The sequence below is a fragment of the Vanessa atalanta genome, chromosome 14 (genome assembly GCF_905147765.1).
Source record: "Vanessa atalanta chromosome 14, ilVanAtal1.2, whole genome shotgun sequence".
In the NCBI taxonomy this organism is placed as follows: Eukaryota; Metazoa; Arthropoda; class Insecta; order Lepidoptera; family Nymphalidae; genus Vanessa; species Vanessa atalanta.
In genome coordinates this window covers 4,334,470-4,354,593 of record NC_061884.1, presented here as the reverse complement: position 1 = coordinate 4,354,593, position 20,124 = coordinate 4,334,470, and the positions used below count along the sequence as shown (strand labels likewise).

Below are 20,124 nucleotides of genomic sequence, written 5' to 3'. Positions count from 1 at the left end.
TGTATTATTTTATGTTCGTGCTATCGCGAGTTCGCCCTATTTATAATAATTGGGCCTTAAATTTAAACAAAGTTGCCTTTGTTCAGTTCATGAGCTAACTGAAAAGTAACACGAATGTAATATACAAATAGAAAATTTAAACCGCGAAAAATTTAAAATGTTCAGTTGTGTATAGACTTAATACATCGTTTTGTGTAAAGTTAAAATTAAACGAATGTTCAGTTGTGTATAAACTTAATACACCGTTTTGTAAAATTAAACGAATAAAACGTATTGTTAAAACATATTTTTTTTAAATAATCTTTCGTCATCCTTTAAATCCATTTCTTAATATTGGCAAAACGTTAACAGTAGATTCATTAATACTTTTTTATAATTTATTAAGAAGATAACAAAATTACGATGACTTTTTCTTTTCGCTTCTTTCATTTGTTTTTCTTGATGGTATTCTTGATGAAGCTTCGGTCTTCATTGGGGTCTTTACCATTCTTTTTGGGTGCGCGTGATAATTCCTAGGATATGATGGCTTACTTGCTATTGGTTGTACGTATTGACTACTTACAGTATAATCACTTTCAGAATTAGAATCAGTGTATTGACCAGCTTGCAAATAATGCAACGATTGAGAGTTAACATATGACACTTTCTCATTGTTTGGATTTTTCAAAACTGTCTGTGGTACCATAACGTTAAACTGAGATTGATATTTGGCTGAAGGCATTGGAGTAACGTAGCTTACTGTCTGAATACTTGATTGCGAAGGTTTTGAGTTTGAATTGTAAGAATAAGGTAGGACGGTAGCAATTGTATGATCTTTGCTGGGATAGTTTTCAGAAAGAACGTATGTTTTAGAATCTTCAACTTTTTCATTTTGGTAAACATATTGTTGGGGTGCGCTAGAACCAGTGTTGTCTTGGTATTGTTCAGTATGTATCAGTTTAGATGGGAGTATAGAAACGGAATTCTTCTGTCCGGTTTGTGTTGAATAATATTCTGGTGAAGTACTATAAGCAGGAAGTGACGCGGTATCATATCCGGAGGATCCTGATTGTTTTGAATAATCAACGTTTTGTTGAGTTAGGTCATAACCGTTACTTTCCGAATTTGCAGATACATATTGAGATACATCTGGCTGAACCTGTGCAGCATTTTGAGTATCATATTCCACTGAGGCTTCTCCAGCTTGTTGGCTGCTAGAATACTGTGGGGTTCCATATTCAATACTTGCTGATGAATCATCTGAATTTGGCTTTTGTTGAGATACTGATTGATCGTACTGTTGATATTCGTTAGAATTTGAACCCGACTGTTGATTCTGTTGATATTGAGGTTGAATATAATAAGAACGCATTTTAACTTCTGTTTGAGGAACGTAACGATATTCATATTCATACTGTTGTTGAGGTTGTTGTTGTCGTTGATAATGCTGTTGTGAGACTGAACTTTGGTAAAGTGATTGGGGTTGAGAGACTAGATATTTTTGCTGTGTATAAGTCAAAGGATATCTTGCCATTACTGGTTTTACTGCAGAATATTGAATACCAGAATAATCTGCTTGAGTATATGTAGGTTTGACATAAGGACTCGAGTAATGTTGTGGCCTGGTCTCAGGCGCTGATATGGATTGGCTTTGATAAGACATTATCTGTGGGGCAGATGAGAATCCATTTTTCTTGAAATATTGATTAACCAATTCTTGGAGGTTTACGCTATTTAAATGTTGCGATAGAGGATAATTTTTTGGTAAATCGGGATACAATTCAGCTGTTGGATTTTTCAAGTAAGAACTAGGGACCCTTAAGACTAATACAGGTACAATTCCTTTGTTTTGATTTAAGTACGAATTCTGAGTACGCAAATGATCTTGAGTCAAACCAGCATTCTGGTAATAAGGATTATTAAGAAGTTGTGTGGGGTTAATAAAGTAATTAGGCATCACTGTGGGGAATTGTCCACTTAAGCCTGAAAATTCTTGACCATTGTAAGTTGTGTATAATGTTTGAGCGGCTTTTCCACTGGAGTAACCTATTGAAGGTGTTTCTAAAGTCTTCTCGTAATTATCCTTAAATTCAACAGCAGGTTTTTTGTATTCATAAGAATTTTGTTCGTCCTTTAAAGGAACCAATTCATAGGCCTGTGAAGGCTGGATTTCAACATTTGTAGAAGAAGATGAGTATTTTGAGCTTGACAAGGAACTATATTTACTGTCATATGAATTTTGATTTGCTGGTAAATCTTCTTGTGAATAAGGATAAATCATAAATTTTCCTTTGTCTTGATTCGATTTACCAAAGTAAGTGTAACTATAGCCATTGTTAGTCTTATATCCATAACCAAGATTAGCATCGATAGTACGTTTGCCTTTTGATTTTGAATCCGTATCATTTACGATTTCAATTGCAATGACAGCTGGAAATGGTGGTTTTTGTTGTGATGATGAATTTTCTTTATTATTGCCTTCCACTTTAGTTTCCGGTTCTTTCTTCTCACTCTCCACTGGAACATCTGATTTTACGCCAAATTTTTCTTCAACTTCTCTCAAAAAATTTTTTTCATCATTTGTCAGAGCGTCAGCCTTTTTATCCTTTACATTAGACTCATTTTTGAATTTTTTCGGATCTGGAGCTGCTATAGCTGCTGTCAGCGCCAGACAAAAACATACCTGTAATCGAGAAAAGTTTTCATTAAGTATATTTTACATATTCTTGATTAAAGTATCTAAATATATTTTACCATTACTAAATAAACAGTAAATTGTATATTGCTTATATGATCGGAGGCTTGGTACAGACAATTTTTACTTTTCAAAATACAACGTAATAATATAGACAAAACGAGTAATAAAGAAAACGACTCGTAATAATGATTAGGTTAATACATAAGTTGGCCATAAAGTATACGAGACATAAATAAACTTGGTTTATACTTTACGTTTACATAACAACTATGTTCTTAAACATCTGCAAATCCTCCGACACGCCATGTTAGCTTTCCATGACCTCGACGCATAAATTTATCGCTCAATTAAAAATTATATAAATTTCACTATTATTCCATGAATAATCCAACTATGATGCAACAAGTTCAACTTATTAATTATGTATTATTAATGTAAACATAGCGGAAAGAAAGATCCATTATTCATTATTGATGTTCCGGTAATGTGTTGCTCAACTTTATATTTCCGCGATAATATACTAACTTTTACATGGTATCGCCTTCATCACAAATTCAACCGCCAAATAGCAATAATTGTGTTTTGGTTTGAAGAGACAGTGAACCAGTGTTACCGGCACAAGGGACTTCACATCTTAGTTCCAAGGTTATTGACTTGTTGGCTAATTAAGGGATCGTTAATATTTTCTACATCGCCAGTATGGGGGCAATAGTGACTTAACATACTTTTTTACTTTCTGGTTAAATATATTTCACTAAATATTTCGTCTTAAAAAAAGTAACTGCTAACGAACACTCCTCGTCTAACATATTACAGCTACAAAATTAACACAAAAATTTAAATGATAAAATATCAAGCTCAGACATTAATTTTGTCTAAATACAAAAACAGTCACAGTATACACACACAGTCACATTATAAAATACTTTTGTTCAATTAAAAATAATTAATGGTCCAAACTACAAACAAACAATTATTAACAAGCTTTCGCTGAAACACGTACAAATTGTCATAATCTGACTGCACGCATGCAAAGATGAAGCGCGTTACGTGTTGTTGAAGTAACGCGAGACGAAAGTGAGAATAGTGGATTTAATCGACAATAAAAAGAGAAAGTCAAATTGCGTCCAATGGGATTGCTAAATATCAACCAACATTTTCCGCTCTATAATCTATAATCCTGACGGTTTGAGTAAAAATAACTTGTAATAAATTAATCGTCGAATTCATAATTTCATGTATTTATTACATAAGAGTAATTTAAACGCGTGGAATGTTTGCAGGATTACTAGAATTTTCCTGTTGACTCGTAATTACGATTCTGTGGCCGATACAATGACCTCACTCTCCCCGCTTTTATTCAGCGAAAACAATAAAACTGGGTGATAAAAATATCATCTAGCATGTTTCTCTAAAAATAACAAATGCTTTCTATTATTTTATAGTTTTGTCCAATTGTAATACTAAATTTAAAAATTGAATTTGTATAGTATAATTATAATTAAATTCTGCCACTTGTGTATCCACCAAACTGCATTGGAGCAGCGTGGTGGAATATGCTCCAAACCTTTTCCTCAATGGGAGAAGAGGCTAAATTGAGAGGAGAAATTTAAAGGTTGTTAATATAATGTTATGTAAATTATAAAATATCATGAAGTCATTAACATTCGGAACACACAATTTAGTTAAACGTATGTAAAACCTTTTTGAGATTAAACTACCCATAAGATTCGGTAATCTGTGGTTTGACTAACATTTGATTAGCTGTTTAACAATCATCTACAACGAATGAAAATAAAACAAATAATAATTACAATATAACTCATCACGAAATACAAGTCGAAATGTATTCGATAAATAAATGACCCAGCTATAACAACGTGTGCGCAATTATGATGACTTGTAAAAGTGCTTTTAGTCCGGATTCAGGTCAGATTATGACATTAGTGAAGACCGCCTAACATAACTTTGTGTTAGAAGATTGCTTCGCATATTTGCGATAACTTCACATTATGAAATGAGGAACTTGTTCAATGTGTCAAATAACAAATATAGTCGTATTAATTGAAAATAGATAGCATAAGTAATCACCATCAGTGTAATGACTTGTCAACCTATACCTTATTTATTAATTTTGCAATAAAAACAATATTTTATAGTAGCATCTATTTTAATCTTTATCCTTATTTATTCGAAAAGCATCTACGTTTAGTAAATAAACAACTTTTTTAATGAATGTAGAAAAAACCAAGAACGATACAAATTATTGCAAAATCATATGTTTTAAAAAAGGGTTTGCCGGTCGCACGTGACTTACTTACTTACGTGATTAAGCGCTCGACGATAAATTTTAATAACCGTATATTTTAATAGTAGGGTAAATCGTAGTAAATCGTACGAGCATTATTATCTAAGATCTTACGAATCGTCAATTTAAATGAAATAGTTGTATAATATAAACCTACGATGTGTATAAATTTTTTTTAACGCATAACGTTAATGGAATTGAGACGATAGAGAAATTTGATTCCTTCCTAATTCATTTCAATTAATAAACGATAATACACTACAGTAGTGACTAAGTGTCCCGCTTGACAAAGGTGTAACTCTAATCTAATGATGGAGCTGAAGGTTTTAAGCTTATTACACTTTAGTACTCCGCTGACTACTTGAAAATTCGCTCGATGACGCTTAAACCAGCGATCATTTTTTATTAAATCCACTTGTTCTGCACTGGGCTGACTCGCTTATAACTAACAAGTAATGAGCTTTATACGGGTTTAAAAAAAAAAACTTTTGTTTAGTAAAATAAAAAATTAAGTAAAATTTGAAATTTTGATAAAAATTTGATATTTTGAAAGCGATTCTTAATATGGCATTCTGTCTTAAAAAAGGTTTCTTTATTGTATTCCCAGTACATTAATTAATCTAAATGAGTATAAAGAGACTTTAAATACTTTAAATAGTGTTCATAATGGTTTACTTCCTTGGAGAAGTTTTTAAATTTTATTTAGTGATTTTCACTACATTATTTATATATTTTTTATTATTAAAAACAGATTAAAAACAGAAAATAATAACGTTACAATAACCGTGTAAACAAACATCTCTCTATATCGTGATAACATTCAATATACATTTAAATTGATTGATTGATTGATTGAGTCGTATAATTATTTTTATGGTAGAACGATTAACGTTATTTATTAACATACATATATCTCATATATATGCACAATTACACGATTATGACAGAAATTGCTAGTCTTTAGAAATTGGTCAAATACACGAATGGTAATATTTCATCTAAATATTTGCATTAGGATTTTTTTATATATTATATTACTATCAAAACGGCCTGTAAAGACCCATTTAAAAAAAAAAAAACGTTACATATTTTTTTCTTAGTGATAAACAATTTTTAGTTTTATATATATATATTTTTTTAGGCAACTATTGCTAGATTGTAATTGTTATTAATCTCGTAAGAAAAACAAGATATTTTAATTACAGTTTCGTTTAGATATCGAAATGTCTAAAATATTTAGCAATTAAGTCAATTAAAAATGTTAAGCTTAAGTGAGAACAAGAATATTAAACATCATTATGTATTTCTATGAATGCAACGGGAAAGTGTGTTCATAATAACGAGTATAGATAAAAGAATGGGTACATTGCAAAAGAGAGTTAGGTATTACAGTGCATACTAAAATCTAGGCAACAACACGTACGTTCTCGATCATTTGCCAAATAACTGTTAACATACCGCTATATCTTTTGTTATCAAAACAAATAAAATTAAACGAAATATATCGTTATTAGGTTACAGGACGCCAAACTGTCCAACACAAGTTTTAGTAACGATGTATTATCGTTCTTTTATATGCAATACTACAGACAAAGTATTTAAAAAATGTGCTTTTAATGATTTTATTAAGAAAAAAGTATTTTACATTATATTGTGTGACTATAATATACATTAAAATATAATTTAATTACCTACTAAAATATAGTATACAATTAAATTTAATTGCGCATAATCCGTGTACATTTTTTAACAAATTCTTACTTAGTACATTAGTACTTTGCATAGTTATTTCTATTTTTTTTTTTTTATTTGTACTTGAAGAGTAAGTATGAAGTATTTGATAAATTATCTTTTATTTTTTTAAGATTTTCTGCGAAACGAGCTTATAAGGCGCAACACACAATATGTAACAAAGTAAAGAGTAAATAAAATGGTTTATTATTATAATGATTGATTGCTTAACTTCTTCTTTTCGTATTATTTGTTGTTAAACAGTACATGTCCACTTAAAACTCTTTTCTTGTTAGATGTTTATATACAAAATAAAAAATGATGTATTATTAATGTGTTTGACTATAATCTAGATAGTAATTTCACAAATTTATTTTAAATATATTATTAATCGTTACAGTACAGATGCTTTAGATGCAAAAATATAATTTTTATTTTATTATATCGATCGCAACGAGAATCTCAATTAACAAAAACCACTAAACAGCGTATGAACAAACTCAAAACTATTCCATCACACTCATAATCCGATAGAATGAGATCCAACACGACGAGAGAGCTTTTCCTGCTTTTCGAAGCCCGAAAGTGTTCACTGCTAACTTAACCAAGACAGGAAACAACGTAACATTTTAGATTAGCTTTTAAACTTGCCACTAGACCAACGATGAAGTCACTGTACTTACATCGAAACCTCATAATAACTACTTGAGGTTAATAGACTATAATAACAGAGGTTGTAAAATTATGAAATTATAAAAAATATTTTTTATAATAACAAACTTTTTTTTAATAATCCAAAATAAGGTCGGATCGAACATTGATTCACAATATAAAAAATAAAAAAACTTAAATTTGTATTTTTGAAACTTTTTATAATTTCTCTTTTCTTGGGTAACCTTTTAGTTTGGCAAATAGAAAGTATTATACCGTATGATTTTATGTTTTATTCAAACAAAAATATTCGAAGAATAGCGCCTCTCGTTTCAAATTCCAAATTTTATATGGCCAATGATGTAATTCTGATAATTTCACAAAGCAACAATACTTTCATATAAATTAAATTAAATCGAATTAATATTTTTTGTTTTTGATAAGTAGAAAATTTATTTATAAGTAAACGGACAAAAAAATGGCCCAACTTCTGGTGACCAGCGCAGATAAAATTTTAAACATTCCTTAGAATGCCAATGCGCCATTTGGCCTGTAGGTATACTGGCTCACTCACATTTCAAACCAGATCACAATAGTACTAAGTATGTGTTTTGCTGTTTGGCGGTAGAATATATGATGGCATAAAGCCCTACTGCCCAGTAAACTACACTTAACATTTATAAGCTAACTAGTAGAAAAACGCATACGAGTAGAATATAAAAGAAATTAGAAAGCAATGTTATTAAAAAAAATATATGCCTATTTAGACATTATAAAATATCAATTTGCCGTCGCTTTTCTAGAGACGTTTTGAAAAATTATAACAGGATGTTATATAAATTTGTATAGTAAATTGGCATGTCTGGAGAATTATCTGGATTAATCAAAACTATTGACATAATACTTTTTAGCATATATCATAAATGTTATTTGGATCAAATTGCTTTGTTAGGTTAGGTTAAGTTACGTACAGGTAATATCGCTTTTGAACTATTAAAAATTACTTGATCCCATAAATATATCTAGTTCAATTTTTAACCCAACGCAATATCAACAAAGTCAAAGGTAGAAGAGCTTAGCGTATCTTCTTCTCCAGTGACGATATGTACTAGACCAGCAAAATCTCAAGAGAATCAAGTGATATTGACAGCCTACAAAGGTCACACTGAGCTAATGTCTTTTCTCCAGCGTAGGAGAAGTATTTAAAATTTTATTACCACGCTTCTCCAATGCCAATTGATGGAATCTCTCATCGTTAAGCAAGGAAGCTTCAGATTAAAATTCACGTATTTTAACTACTGTGCCATTTCGACTCTGAGAATCGAGGAATGACTTGTAATAGTGGTCATGTTAGCAATTATTTAATTTGATTAAACGAAATATTGTTATGGCATATATATTACTGCTTAGAAAGGTCTTTGCTTTTACGAACTGCAATGAAATTGGAATATCTCATTATTAATTTTTCATATTTAATCTATTATCTATATATAAATTGGCAAGACAAAACGTTTCCACTTTTCCTGTTTAATTTGTCAACTAATTTTCTCGTACTTTTTTTCAAAATTGTAGTAGAAAAAAATATTCGTACCATGCAAATTAACCGAACCCTGATAAATAATCAATTCCACGACAACCATAAAATAATAATTTAATTTCATTCAACTATAACACAAAAACTACACATTGTTAATCAATCCGATATTATTCAATGCTTTAAAATATGAATAAATTATCTTTCAACTTATTACACATAAATATACAATAAAAAATATTTACCACTGAAAACCACCGCATTTTCAAACTGCAAAATATAACGCCGCTCCACTTTCTGTCAAAAGAAAAAAAAAATCCTTATCAATCACAGCACTACACCTCACAACACAACACTAATCTGCACTTTAAATTGAGACCAAACAAGATACTAGCTAGATAGCTTAAAGCATACAAGCCAGACTATGACTTATTACATATCGTTAGATGTCAATATCGTATGAGCTTTTTTAAGCATTTGGTCAATCGTACCTGTTATCGTGTTCCAGTGGTCGAGTACGTGCAAAGCAATGGGTCTGTGAATCACTATGTTACGTTCTTATATACCTCGGAAGAGTTCGAGATGCGCTGAGACTCTGCTTGTCCGAAAGCACACGGCAACTATGGTGCGTGCGATAAACTTGATTGCACACTTTCACTTGAATATATCCTGTGACTTTAACCAACTTACATAAAAAAGGTATAGAAGAAATATTGGAACTCGTAAATAAACAGATCCTTCTACGGATTTTTTACGTTATTTTTTAAAAAATAAGACGTGTATCAAATTCACAAAATATTATTAATTTTGTTTGCACGAAATCGAGGTATCTGTACCGTAAAGTAATTTTAATATAATTGAATAACAAAAAAGTTCATATAATCAATGTTCACTCTAATATTTTGGTTTAAAATATTTATTAAGCAAATTATTTAATTACAAAATAAAATGTAATATTTTTTTTGGGTTCACAAAAAATGAGCACCGTTATTTGTTGTATGGGCCATAGTGCGCGACCAGTGGCGCTTTCAAGTTATTTGCATATAAGTAGAGTTGAAGCAACTGTTTACAACATTTATTTCAACTAATTTCCTAGACATAACTTACACTGATTGCTTTATTTTCAAAAGATTGACAACGAAAAAAAAAAACAAAACAATTTAAGCAATCCATCACTATTATTAGTAAGCATAGCCGGAAAGTTTCGTAATGAGTTTATGAAAAATAATGATTTTCAACAACATTAAGACAAAGACAGGAACGAGCTAGTATCAACTGTTTTTTATACATTAATGATATAAATCGCACTTTAAGTTGAGTAATAAATAGTTATATAGCGACATCGTAATGTAAAAATAATGTATTGAATTTTCGCAAGAAATAGTGAATTTATCATACGTTTTCCCTTTCTGCTATAAGCAAAGCACTTATTAGTTCCTATCACCTTTAAACTTATCTAACCTGTGTAATATCTGACGCATCATATGTCCAGGAAGACATTATTTTTTACACTTGACGAAAGGCAAAGGCATTAAATTTCTTTGATTACTGATGTTTAAAAACTAAAACAAATCTTTGTGATCACTTCTTGAGGTGCATTCATTCAATTGGCCCAATTAGAATTTCTTCTGCCCAACAAATCTGCTCATCGATGCTTTTAATCAGGCCCATCCTAACACAGGGTTCAGGGGGTACTTACAAGTAACCCACGTACAAAAAATGCCGCGCGTTGGGGTGTGCCTCGCCTATATAGTCAAGTCTTTGACCATCTGTGAGGCCAAGGTTCCAGAAGATCTCTAAAAACCTTCTTTTTCTGGAGGGAAGAAAACACTGCACACTTGGACGCTTGTTAGCCTTAACAAGGAGCTGGTAGCCCATATACCCGATTCTCTTCCTACACTTAATAAAAACAAAAACTGTATTTTTATTCTAGTGATTGGTTTATAAGGCAGACCTCAAAAGGCTTCTTCTTCTTGAGATTCTGGGATTAAAACTCGTATTGGGCCAATCGTTTTTAGGGCTTTTTGTGAAACAATCACCGGTTATAAGTAGTTTGGGGTTTCTTCAGCGTTAAATACAGCAAAGCAATTGTAGCCGGTGTCCTATGACTTAGCTATTATTGCTCGTATCATATTTACAGGCCCTTCGCATTATGAGAATTATAAAATAAGGAGGGTAAAAATATTTTACGCAGGTGGTTCTGACATAAATCAAATCAAAATAAACTTTATTCAAGTAGCCTTTTACAAGCACTTTTGAATCGCCATTTAACAAACTATTTAAAATAAAAATCATCATCACAACAAATTGAGTTATGACGGAAACAAAAATTGTCATATACCTACTGATATTCGTTAGGAAATCTTAATTCAAATTAAGTAGAAACTAAAACGAAGGTACGAAGTGCAGGTCGAAAAAAAAAGTTGGACTAGAATAAGGATGCGTTTCGATCAGTCAATCTACGTCACGTAAACGGTCCCGCTATTCAAGCAACATAAAAGCCAACGCACATACTCGTATAAATTCAACAATTAACAAGTTATTTAGTTAAAATATATATAAAATAAAATGAACAACATAAAATGAAGCTAAAAAATGGTTTTTCTCAAGAATAAAATATTTTGTTTAGTAGAAAAACCATTAAAAAAATGACCATATTTATATTATTTTTTTACTTGACGGAACCCCGCAATTTATACTTTCGTAAAACACTTAATTACTAATGTCAGTATTTAAGAATGGTTGTATTTAATTAAAAAATTTAAACAATGGATTGTGCTGTCTTTATACGTATTTTAATCTTAGAACTTGCAATGTACCTACGTAATATATAATTAGAAAATAATTAGCAAAAGTACATACATATTTTTTAAACTAAAAGTAATATATGTTCATTATTAATATATCAAATGACTTTATCGTGACGATTTAGAAAACATTTACACAGATAATAATAAAGGAAGATTGAGGCGCATGCAATTCAGTACACCTATACGTGACAGAAGTAAGACTTCTCTTTTCCTCATCTAAACTTCTTGAAATTTACAGTAAATTTGCATTCAAAGTTCGAAATTATAATTTTACAAATTTGGTCTACAATCACGGAATAAGAAATTTCACTTTAAAAACACTTATTTTTATCAAACTTTTTAACATTGAAATTACGAGTTAATCTTATATAAAAAATATTTAATGACGTCATATTAACGAACATTTTCAGTGCAAACTAGATCAACTAAATCGTCGCTATGAAAGTAATATTTTTCTAACTAGAATATGCACTTACCATTACTTTTAAAACAAAGATGGGAACTTTTGTTTCAAGCCGAAGTGATTACATTATTATAGTAGAGAAAAGAGACAGTTTCTTGTAACTAAATTAGTGTTATGTAATCGTTTATTTTTAAATTAATTAGATGAAGTAATACTATTTTAAGATTACAAACTTATTATTCATCTGTTAATTGTTTTCATGAATAATACTTTCACTTATTATAATAACTAGGTTTTTTATTCTATGCCTTTTATATGTGCTTAGGTTTAACTCGTATTTTCACGGTTAAAGTTTAATGAAACAACTTACATTTTTATTTAACTACATTATAAGCAAAGGTACTGAATATAAAACAGGTAAAACATCTCTTAATTAAATGCAGATTTACTTATTATAAATTTTCATCTATGGTGAAATAACTCATTAAAAAAACGTTTATCACGTGTAAAAAAAATTGTGAGTCGGCGACACTTGCTTAATTTATTTATTACCTACTAAGATCTGATCTCTACACTAAACAGACATTATAAAATTCCAACTATAAAATGTATACATATAATGTAATAAAAATTCAAATAATGTATCGTATATTATATGTTGTATGGTAATTGACTTTCGACGTCTTTGTTGACACTTGCATGACTTTGTTTAAAAAAAATAAAAGCATTAAAACGACTTTAATCGTTACATTTTTTTGAGAAAAAATGCTTTGAATTAATTTATCAAAGCCGTGATAATAAACAGTTTTCTATACAGAGACAAATATAGCTCCGTTCTATAAACAAACCAAAACCTTTGAAGAAGTACCTACTCAGAAAGAACAATTATAATCGTGTGAATACTACTACTATTTCTATAACAAAAAGAATCATCATACATCTAAAGCGAATTAGAACTGAACAATGTTAGAGTAGCTGATTGATAGAGTATCATCACTCTCAATAACTTGACCGCAATAGCTAATTCTCTTTCATTAATCGTGTTGCGAAAAATGATATCATTAGAATACGTAACTTTAATTGATTTATAGGTCACGTCACACATACTACATATCTTGCTTATGAAATAGTTTAAACAACTATGCTTACATATTCGGTTGATATAAGTCAAATAAACATTAAAAATATATAAAATGGTCTAATGTTCAATAGCTGGTGAAACTAAATGAAGAGCTGAAAGAAACTATAATAAGCATGTCCTTTATACTTGGTTATACCAAGTATAAAGGACATGCTTATTTCAAAAAAATACTTCTACACTCATACAGAAAAAAGACATAAATGTATGAGAATTCATAAAGAAATTGATTCAACATGTATTGGGTCTTTAACCTCATTGCAGAAGCACAAACGATAAAGAGTTGAAGTTGAAAATAATTGGATTGAAACGATAAGATGTGTCGAATTTATTGATTTCTTTCACCTCATAGTCGATGCATAAATAAGAAAAAGAGTTAAGTTGAAAATAATTGTATTGAAACGATAAGACGGGTCGGAGTAATGAAGGTTGGCAAGAAAAAATGTTCTGGAAGTTAGGTGACAAGGAATTATTAAATGCAGAAAAGTCATAAGATATGACAGATGCGGTAATCAATGAGAAACCACTTAAGCTTAGTATGAATTTAAATAACATAATCAAAATTACCGAACCCGATACTAAAATGAATGCACAACTTTATATAAGAGTTCTTCATTAAAGTACTCCTTATTTTTTTGCAAATATAATAAATCCATCTTTACAAGGGCCTGCTTACTTTAGAGATTAATTAATACATTTAAAAACTGTATGGTTATAATCCAATATGATCTAACGTGATTACAATTGTCCATTCCGACTGTAATTATAGTCAGTATTGAATAATCAAATGTTCTAGTAGGCGTATAAGACGAATACGAAATAACATTGACCCAATTTCATATATAAAAACGTAACACGATTATTATACATTCATTAAAAAGTGTTTAAACTTATTCAAAATTAATCAATACGTAAGCGGCGAAAACTTCCGTTTTTAATAATATCCGGTAGAAAATAATTTTGCAATATTATGTAATCGATGTCCACTTCATTAATCCTGTTGTCGGTGAAACAAGTATACAGATGTCATAAACACTTACATGAGGAAATATAACCTGATAGGTTTGACGGTCGAATATTTCCCACGTCTATTGAAATACGAAATATTTAAGTAACTTTTTCAAATAAACTAAACGCAATCAATCTGTGAGTCGAAATGCCAGTGAAATTGATATGGCTTAGAGAGTAGTACGCGCGTATCGTAACCAAAGGTTGGTAGAAATCGAGCAAGTTTTAAGTATAACCCTATTATCACAATTAGGTCCAATGTTATTCTTAACAAAAAAAAAAAATGTTTGAGAAAAAATACTACTAAATCTTTGGTGCAATAAAAATTTTATATATAAATATTTTTTTATTTCCAGAAAAATAGATCACACAAATTAAATCTTCCTAACGATCGATTTTTAAATTTGATAACATGAACATTGTCCACAATCATACATCACTTTCTGCAAATATCTCGCAAACGGTGGGTCTTCAAATTATTTAAGGATATTTTTTATTTTTTTTTGAGGACAATATTGTATGGACAGTTACTTTGAAATTATTTTACTGCAGCGTACAAATAATTTCAAAGTAATTGAGGTCCTTAATTCTTTCTTTAGGCTTTACCTTCAACCGAAGCCGATGTTTACTGCCAGCCGCACCTTTCATAACATTTTTATTATTGTTAATAACATACCCAAATATTTAACTTACCTAAAACATTGGGTATTGTACTATACTGTTATATTCCAATCAAAAAAGTAGTATATAAATATTACTGATTACCCACTTATTTTATTACTAACATCATCATAAGCATAGTACCAAATATTTTTTGCGACTTACAACCAAATTATCATAATTTTTGGCTTACGGTCTATTGTAATAGCTATGGCCGAAATATTCAGTTTGGAGCAAAAGCACTATTTAAACGAATACTAATTAATGATATTGCGAACGAAGTTGCAGTCTATAACAAATTTGGAAATACCTAACGTTAATGAAGGCTTAAAATTTTTTAGTAATCTTTACTGCTATTGTTATCGTCTTATATGATTTAGTAACTTCTATTCCCAAGTAAATGCAACAAAAAATATGTTACAAAACGTTTAAAAAAACAGTGTAACGGTAAAACAATCTCATTAAATACAGAGATTTCTTTTTTTATATTCTTTTAATATTACGAAATTAGAAATTCAGATTATGTAGAAATTATGAATTGGTAAAATAAAAAAAAATAGCAATTTGGACTAGAATTTATTTTACAAAATTGTATTATTAAACAATATCAATTTAAATTATGTTCATGTAGTATCTTATAAAAATAAAATAAAATAATTTTAAATTCTGTTTAAATTATCTAATGTGATAAATGTAAATATATGAGTTTCTACTTCAAGGCTTATCGGGATGCAGACTTTGACAGTAGCTGATTAGATCCTGACTTTGATCAAGCAATTCATGTTTTAACATAAGAGTAACATTTTATTGCTGGGGAATATAGAAAATATTAGTCTCGAAAGTAAGCAATAGTACTATTTAAAAAATATAGAATGATATATCCTTATTATAACAGTATAAGCTACATTATGAAACAATATATGCTTACGAATATACACGCAATATAAAAAAAAACTAATAGGCTCTAAGCGAAAGCAAAACACTACATAACGCTTAACTGTATAATTATAACGTAACGTGTTTTAATAATCAAAGTCAATATGAAATGATTATATAATTATCAAAAATAGTATCTACTCAATTTTGAATAATTCTGATACATTTGTAGCTATATTGTATGATACTTAAACACAAACAAAAAAGTCTACTTGGTGATAGGGTTTTGTTGAAGCCTGGCTGGGTAGGTACCACTCATTATATATTTTAACACAAAGCAGTATAACTTAGTATTATTGTGTTCCTGTTTGACGGATGAGTGAGCCTGTGCAACTTTAACGTGTAAAATTACAGGCACAATCTCTTGTGCCTGTAATTGTGTGTGACATAAGGCGATGTAAGGAATAGTTAATATATCTTACAGCGCTAATGTCTATGGGCGGCGGTAACCACTTATCATCAGTTGGCCCAATTTCCGCCTATATATACTATTAAAAAATGAAAGTGTCAACAATAGTCTCACCACAAAATGATTTTTTAATAATTTAATACGTCAACAAATGCCCGAATTTAATATTACGGATGTATCGAACAATTTTGTAGGTATAAATAGTTTTTTTTTATATAAAAGTAACCTCTTTGTAATGAAATTTTATTAAAAGTCCATTGTGTATGTATGTACAGTATCTTGATTTTGTCCTATCGTCAGTCTTGACCAGAGCTTATTATATCAAAAACATATCGTAATAATATCGTACCATATCTGTCTAAGTACTCTCTTTTCTTGGCTCAATAATCGTCGAATGTGTGTTAAGTTGTGGTACATTTTTCTAATGTAATGGCGTGAAGGCATTGTTTCGTAAGGGTAATTATAACTTGTTTTTTTGCGTTAACGTTATATTACAGAATAAGCTCTATCTCCTTTTTTATAGCGTAATATTTACACAGAGCATAAATTAAAAAATAAAAATTAATAGACTTAGGCAGCATCATCTCGCTTTTAATCTTTTAATTAGCCTATACTTGTAAATGTAAAGCTATTTCAAACTTGATTGATAGCAAAGTTTTTCCTAAATTAGTTTTCTCATACATAATGTCATACAAGTATATTGCTTAATTCAGAACATTTATCATACTTACATATTTTCTTACACATACTATATTACGTTACGAAGTCAACGCTTCACCAGTCACACCTTGATTTATTTAGCGTAGTTATAAAATTAGCATAATTCGGCTCATCTTGATAGCTGTAATGGATTTAAAGTCAAACCTATATTTCAAATTTTATTCATAGTTTGTATTCGCAATTGCGGTAACTCGTTAATCTTGAAGTTTGTACGACCTTAAAACTAGCTTGCGTAATAATTACAAATGTAATATTTTCAAATTTTTAACTTAACTTAATAAAGTTTAATAACTCTTTATTAATTTTTAATACCATATTTTTTTGTGAATGAAGTTATGGTGTTAGGCGGCACGAAGTGTTTATTGTTATCGTATATAATCACATGTATTTAATGGTAATACGTAAAAAAAAAAATATACAAAACAATACGTAAATTAATATAAATCACTACGTTGTAACCAATTAATATACGACTAAGACTTTTCACAACAAAATATTAATATAATATCTATTGATATTATTTATAATAAACGTTTTTTCGCCCTCGACTTTACGCGCATATTATTTTTTTTGGTAAATAAAAGTCCCTGATTGCTTATGTCTTTGAGTTTCAAGCCAACATCATACCAAATTACATCAAATTCGGTTCAGTGGCTAATAAAGACAAGAAAGCATTACAGCGTAATTGACAAAGTTACATTTATAACATTAGTAAATATTTGATGATCATAAAATTATTTCTTATAAATCAATGCTTAAATATATAATTATAAAAGCAATTAGTATATTGTAAGTAAGGATAAATTATGAGACTAACATTAAAAGATTTATTGCATTCATTTATTTAAATCAGAGTGAAAAGGTCATATTTTGTATACTCATTTCAGTGCGATAGAACGTTTTGCTTTCCATTTTACAAATTATGCTTCATAATATCTCATCACTATACAGTAAGATTTAAAGATTACGTGAACAACAGAATGATTCGTTAAATGTAACATTATTCAACATTGATCATTACGTATACTTATAACTTCGATATATTCATTAATTTACATCCCGATTGGAAAATGTTTGCATCATATCAGATTTATGCTTACGAATGCGTGTAAAGTTTTTTCATAAAATAACTATATTTATATAATAAATTAATAATAGATGTTAATTAAGTAATTAATTATAGATGTTGAAAATAACAACTTGAAAATACCCCATTGCTGGCCTAAGGTCTCCTTTCCTGTACATTGCGGGTTGGATACACATACAATTGACAACCTCCGTGGTCGGGTAGCGTGTACTCCGGTTTTCTTGGGTACGTCACTCCGAGGTCCCGGGTTCGATTCCCGGCCGAGTCGATGTAGAAAAAGTTCATTAGTTTTCTATGTTGTTTTGGGTCTGGGTGTATGTGGTACCGTCGTTACTTCTGATTTTCCATAATACAAGTGCTTTAGATACTTACATTGGGATCAGAGTAATGTATGTGATGTTGTCCAATATTAATATATTTATTTATTTAATTTCGTATCCCTTACATGCAAGCTTTTATACAATGTTTTTTTTTCACCACCGATTAAGAGATGAAATATAAGCACACATTGATAATATGCAATTTTAGTTACGATTGTGTGGGATTGAATTCAGAAGCATCGGTTAAAATTAAAGCGTAATATTTATTATATATACTCAAAAGGTTATAAAAAATACAAAAACTAATAACAACTCAATTTATACGTACAGCCATTCTAATTAGATCAATAACGCAACGTGCGTGTATTGACACGCTTGTATCATGTATATTTTCACTTTCTTCTTCAAGATGAGGCATCTTCTACTATCTAATGCATGAATTCGGGTGTAATAACCGAAGACTTGTGTCTTTGAATTATTTATGAGATCACGTGATCTAATCACAATATGAGTTTTTTTACACGAGAGACAAGACTGTCTTATTAATGAAAATAATACAGTTTATACAAACAAAATATAATAAACACAAAAACAAAACTGAATAGAGACAAACAAATTTATTCATTTTGATATTTAAGAGAAAAAATATATTTTTTAATATATATATTTCCGAAGTATTATTTTAAATACCGTTACTTTGATTGACTCAGTCATGAGTGTAATAGCACTCTATAAGATATTACAGAATCTGACTAAAATATAATGTTTAATTTATTTATAAACATCAAATTCACGGCTCAATATATTTTACAAATCTTATCATTACAAATATAATTTTACAAATATTAATTATGCTTCGAATACATTTAATTTCGGGTTTTTAATATAATATGATATCAACAGCTAATAAATAACAACTTAAAAATTTATTACCGATTGAATGGTTAATTTGTCTTTTGTAGAGCTGAACACTTATCTACCGTGTTCATGATATTAATGCTGAGGTAACATTGCATAACGATTCAAGATCTGTTATTCTACTACTGAATATAATTTTTACCGATTATGATGTTCCATATATATCATTAAATATAAATGTATGTAATTCACTATATCCAACGTTAGTTTGTCCAGCATGCGATTTTTTTTATAATTTATTACTAGGGGGACGGGCATCGGCCATCTGAATGTAACTGATGACCAACGACCATAGACAATAGCGCATTAAATAATATAAAACAATTCTTACATCGCTTATGCACCAACCTTGGAAGCTAAGATGTTATGTCCCTTGTGCCTGTTACACCGGTTTACTCACCTTTCAAACCGTAACACAAGAATACTAATGACTGTTCAGTGGCAGAATATCTAATAAGTTAGTGGCACCCAGACGGTCTGCCACAAAGCTCTAGCGCCAAGTAACCATTCTAATCCATAAATGCGATTTAGTGAAACTCTGTTGCTGACACTTGCGTAAAAGTTTCTGGTATCTGGTAACATAAATGTAAAGTAAATAGCGGCCGAGTCGCTTCGGATAATTGTTTTCAACAACATTTAAAGAGCCATTGCAAATATTTTGTAAGCTTAAATTCCATGAGCTAACATTCAAATGTTATATTCAAAGAGTAAGATAACAATTCGTAAATGTCTCGCTGCTTGAAACTTACTCCTCACCTGTCAACGAATATTTGTAACTTACTCCAATACTCTGCTCTATGTTGACGAATATACG

At 29.8% G+C, this 20,124-nt stretch overlaps 1 protein-coding gene across 1 annotated transcript; it reads right to left on the bottom strand.

Annotated features, from left to right (window-relative positions):
• Nucleotides 1-356: 356 nt before the first annotated feature.
• Nucleotides 357-18,810, bottom strand: LOC125068980. The gene is made up of 2 exons (XM_047678385.1): nucleotides 18,721-18,810; nucleotides 357-2,662 (listed from the first exon to the last, which is right to left on the bottom strand). The coding sequence occupies exons 1-2, from the start codon at nucleotides 18,808-18,810 to the stop codon at nucleotides 398-400; spliced, it is 2,355 nt and encodes a 784-aa protein (XP_047534341.1). The 3' UTR covers nucleotides 357-397.
• Nucleotides 18,811-20,124: the final 1,314 nt, after the last annotated feature.

Bases quoted from the DNA above. Each gene is read 5' to 3' on its own strand.
- LOC125068980 (XM_047678385.1), bottom strand. From the start codon at position 18,810: ATGCCTCATCTTGAAGAAGAAAGTGAAAATATACATGATACAAGCGTG. The intron at 2,663-18,720 runs GTACGTATAAAT...TCTCGATTACAG, and splicing joins TTGATCTAATTAGAATGGCT to GTATGTTTTTGTCTGGCGCT.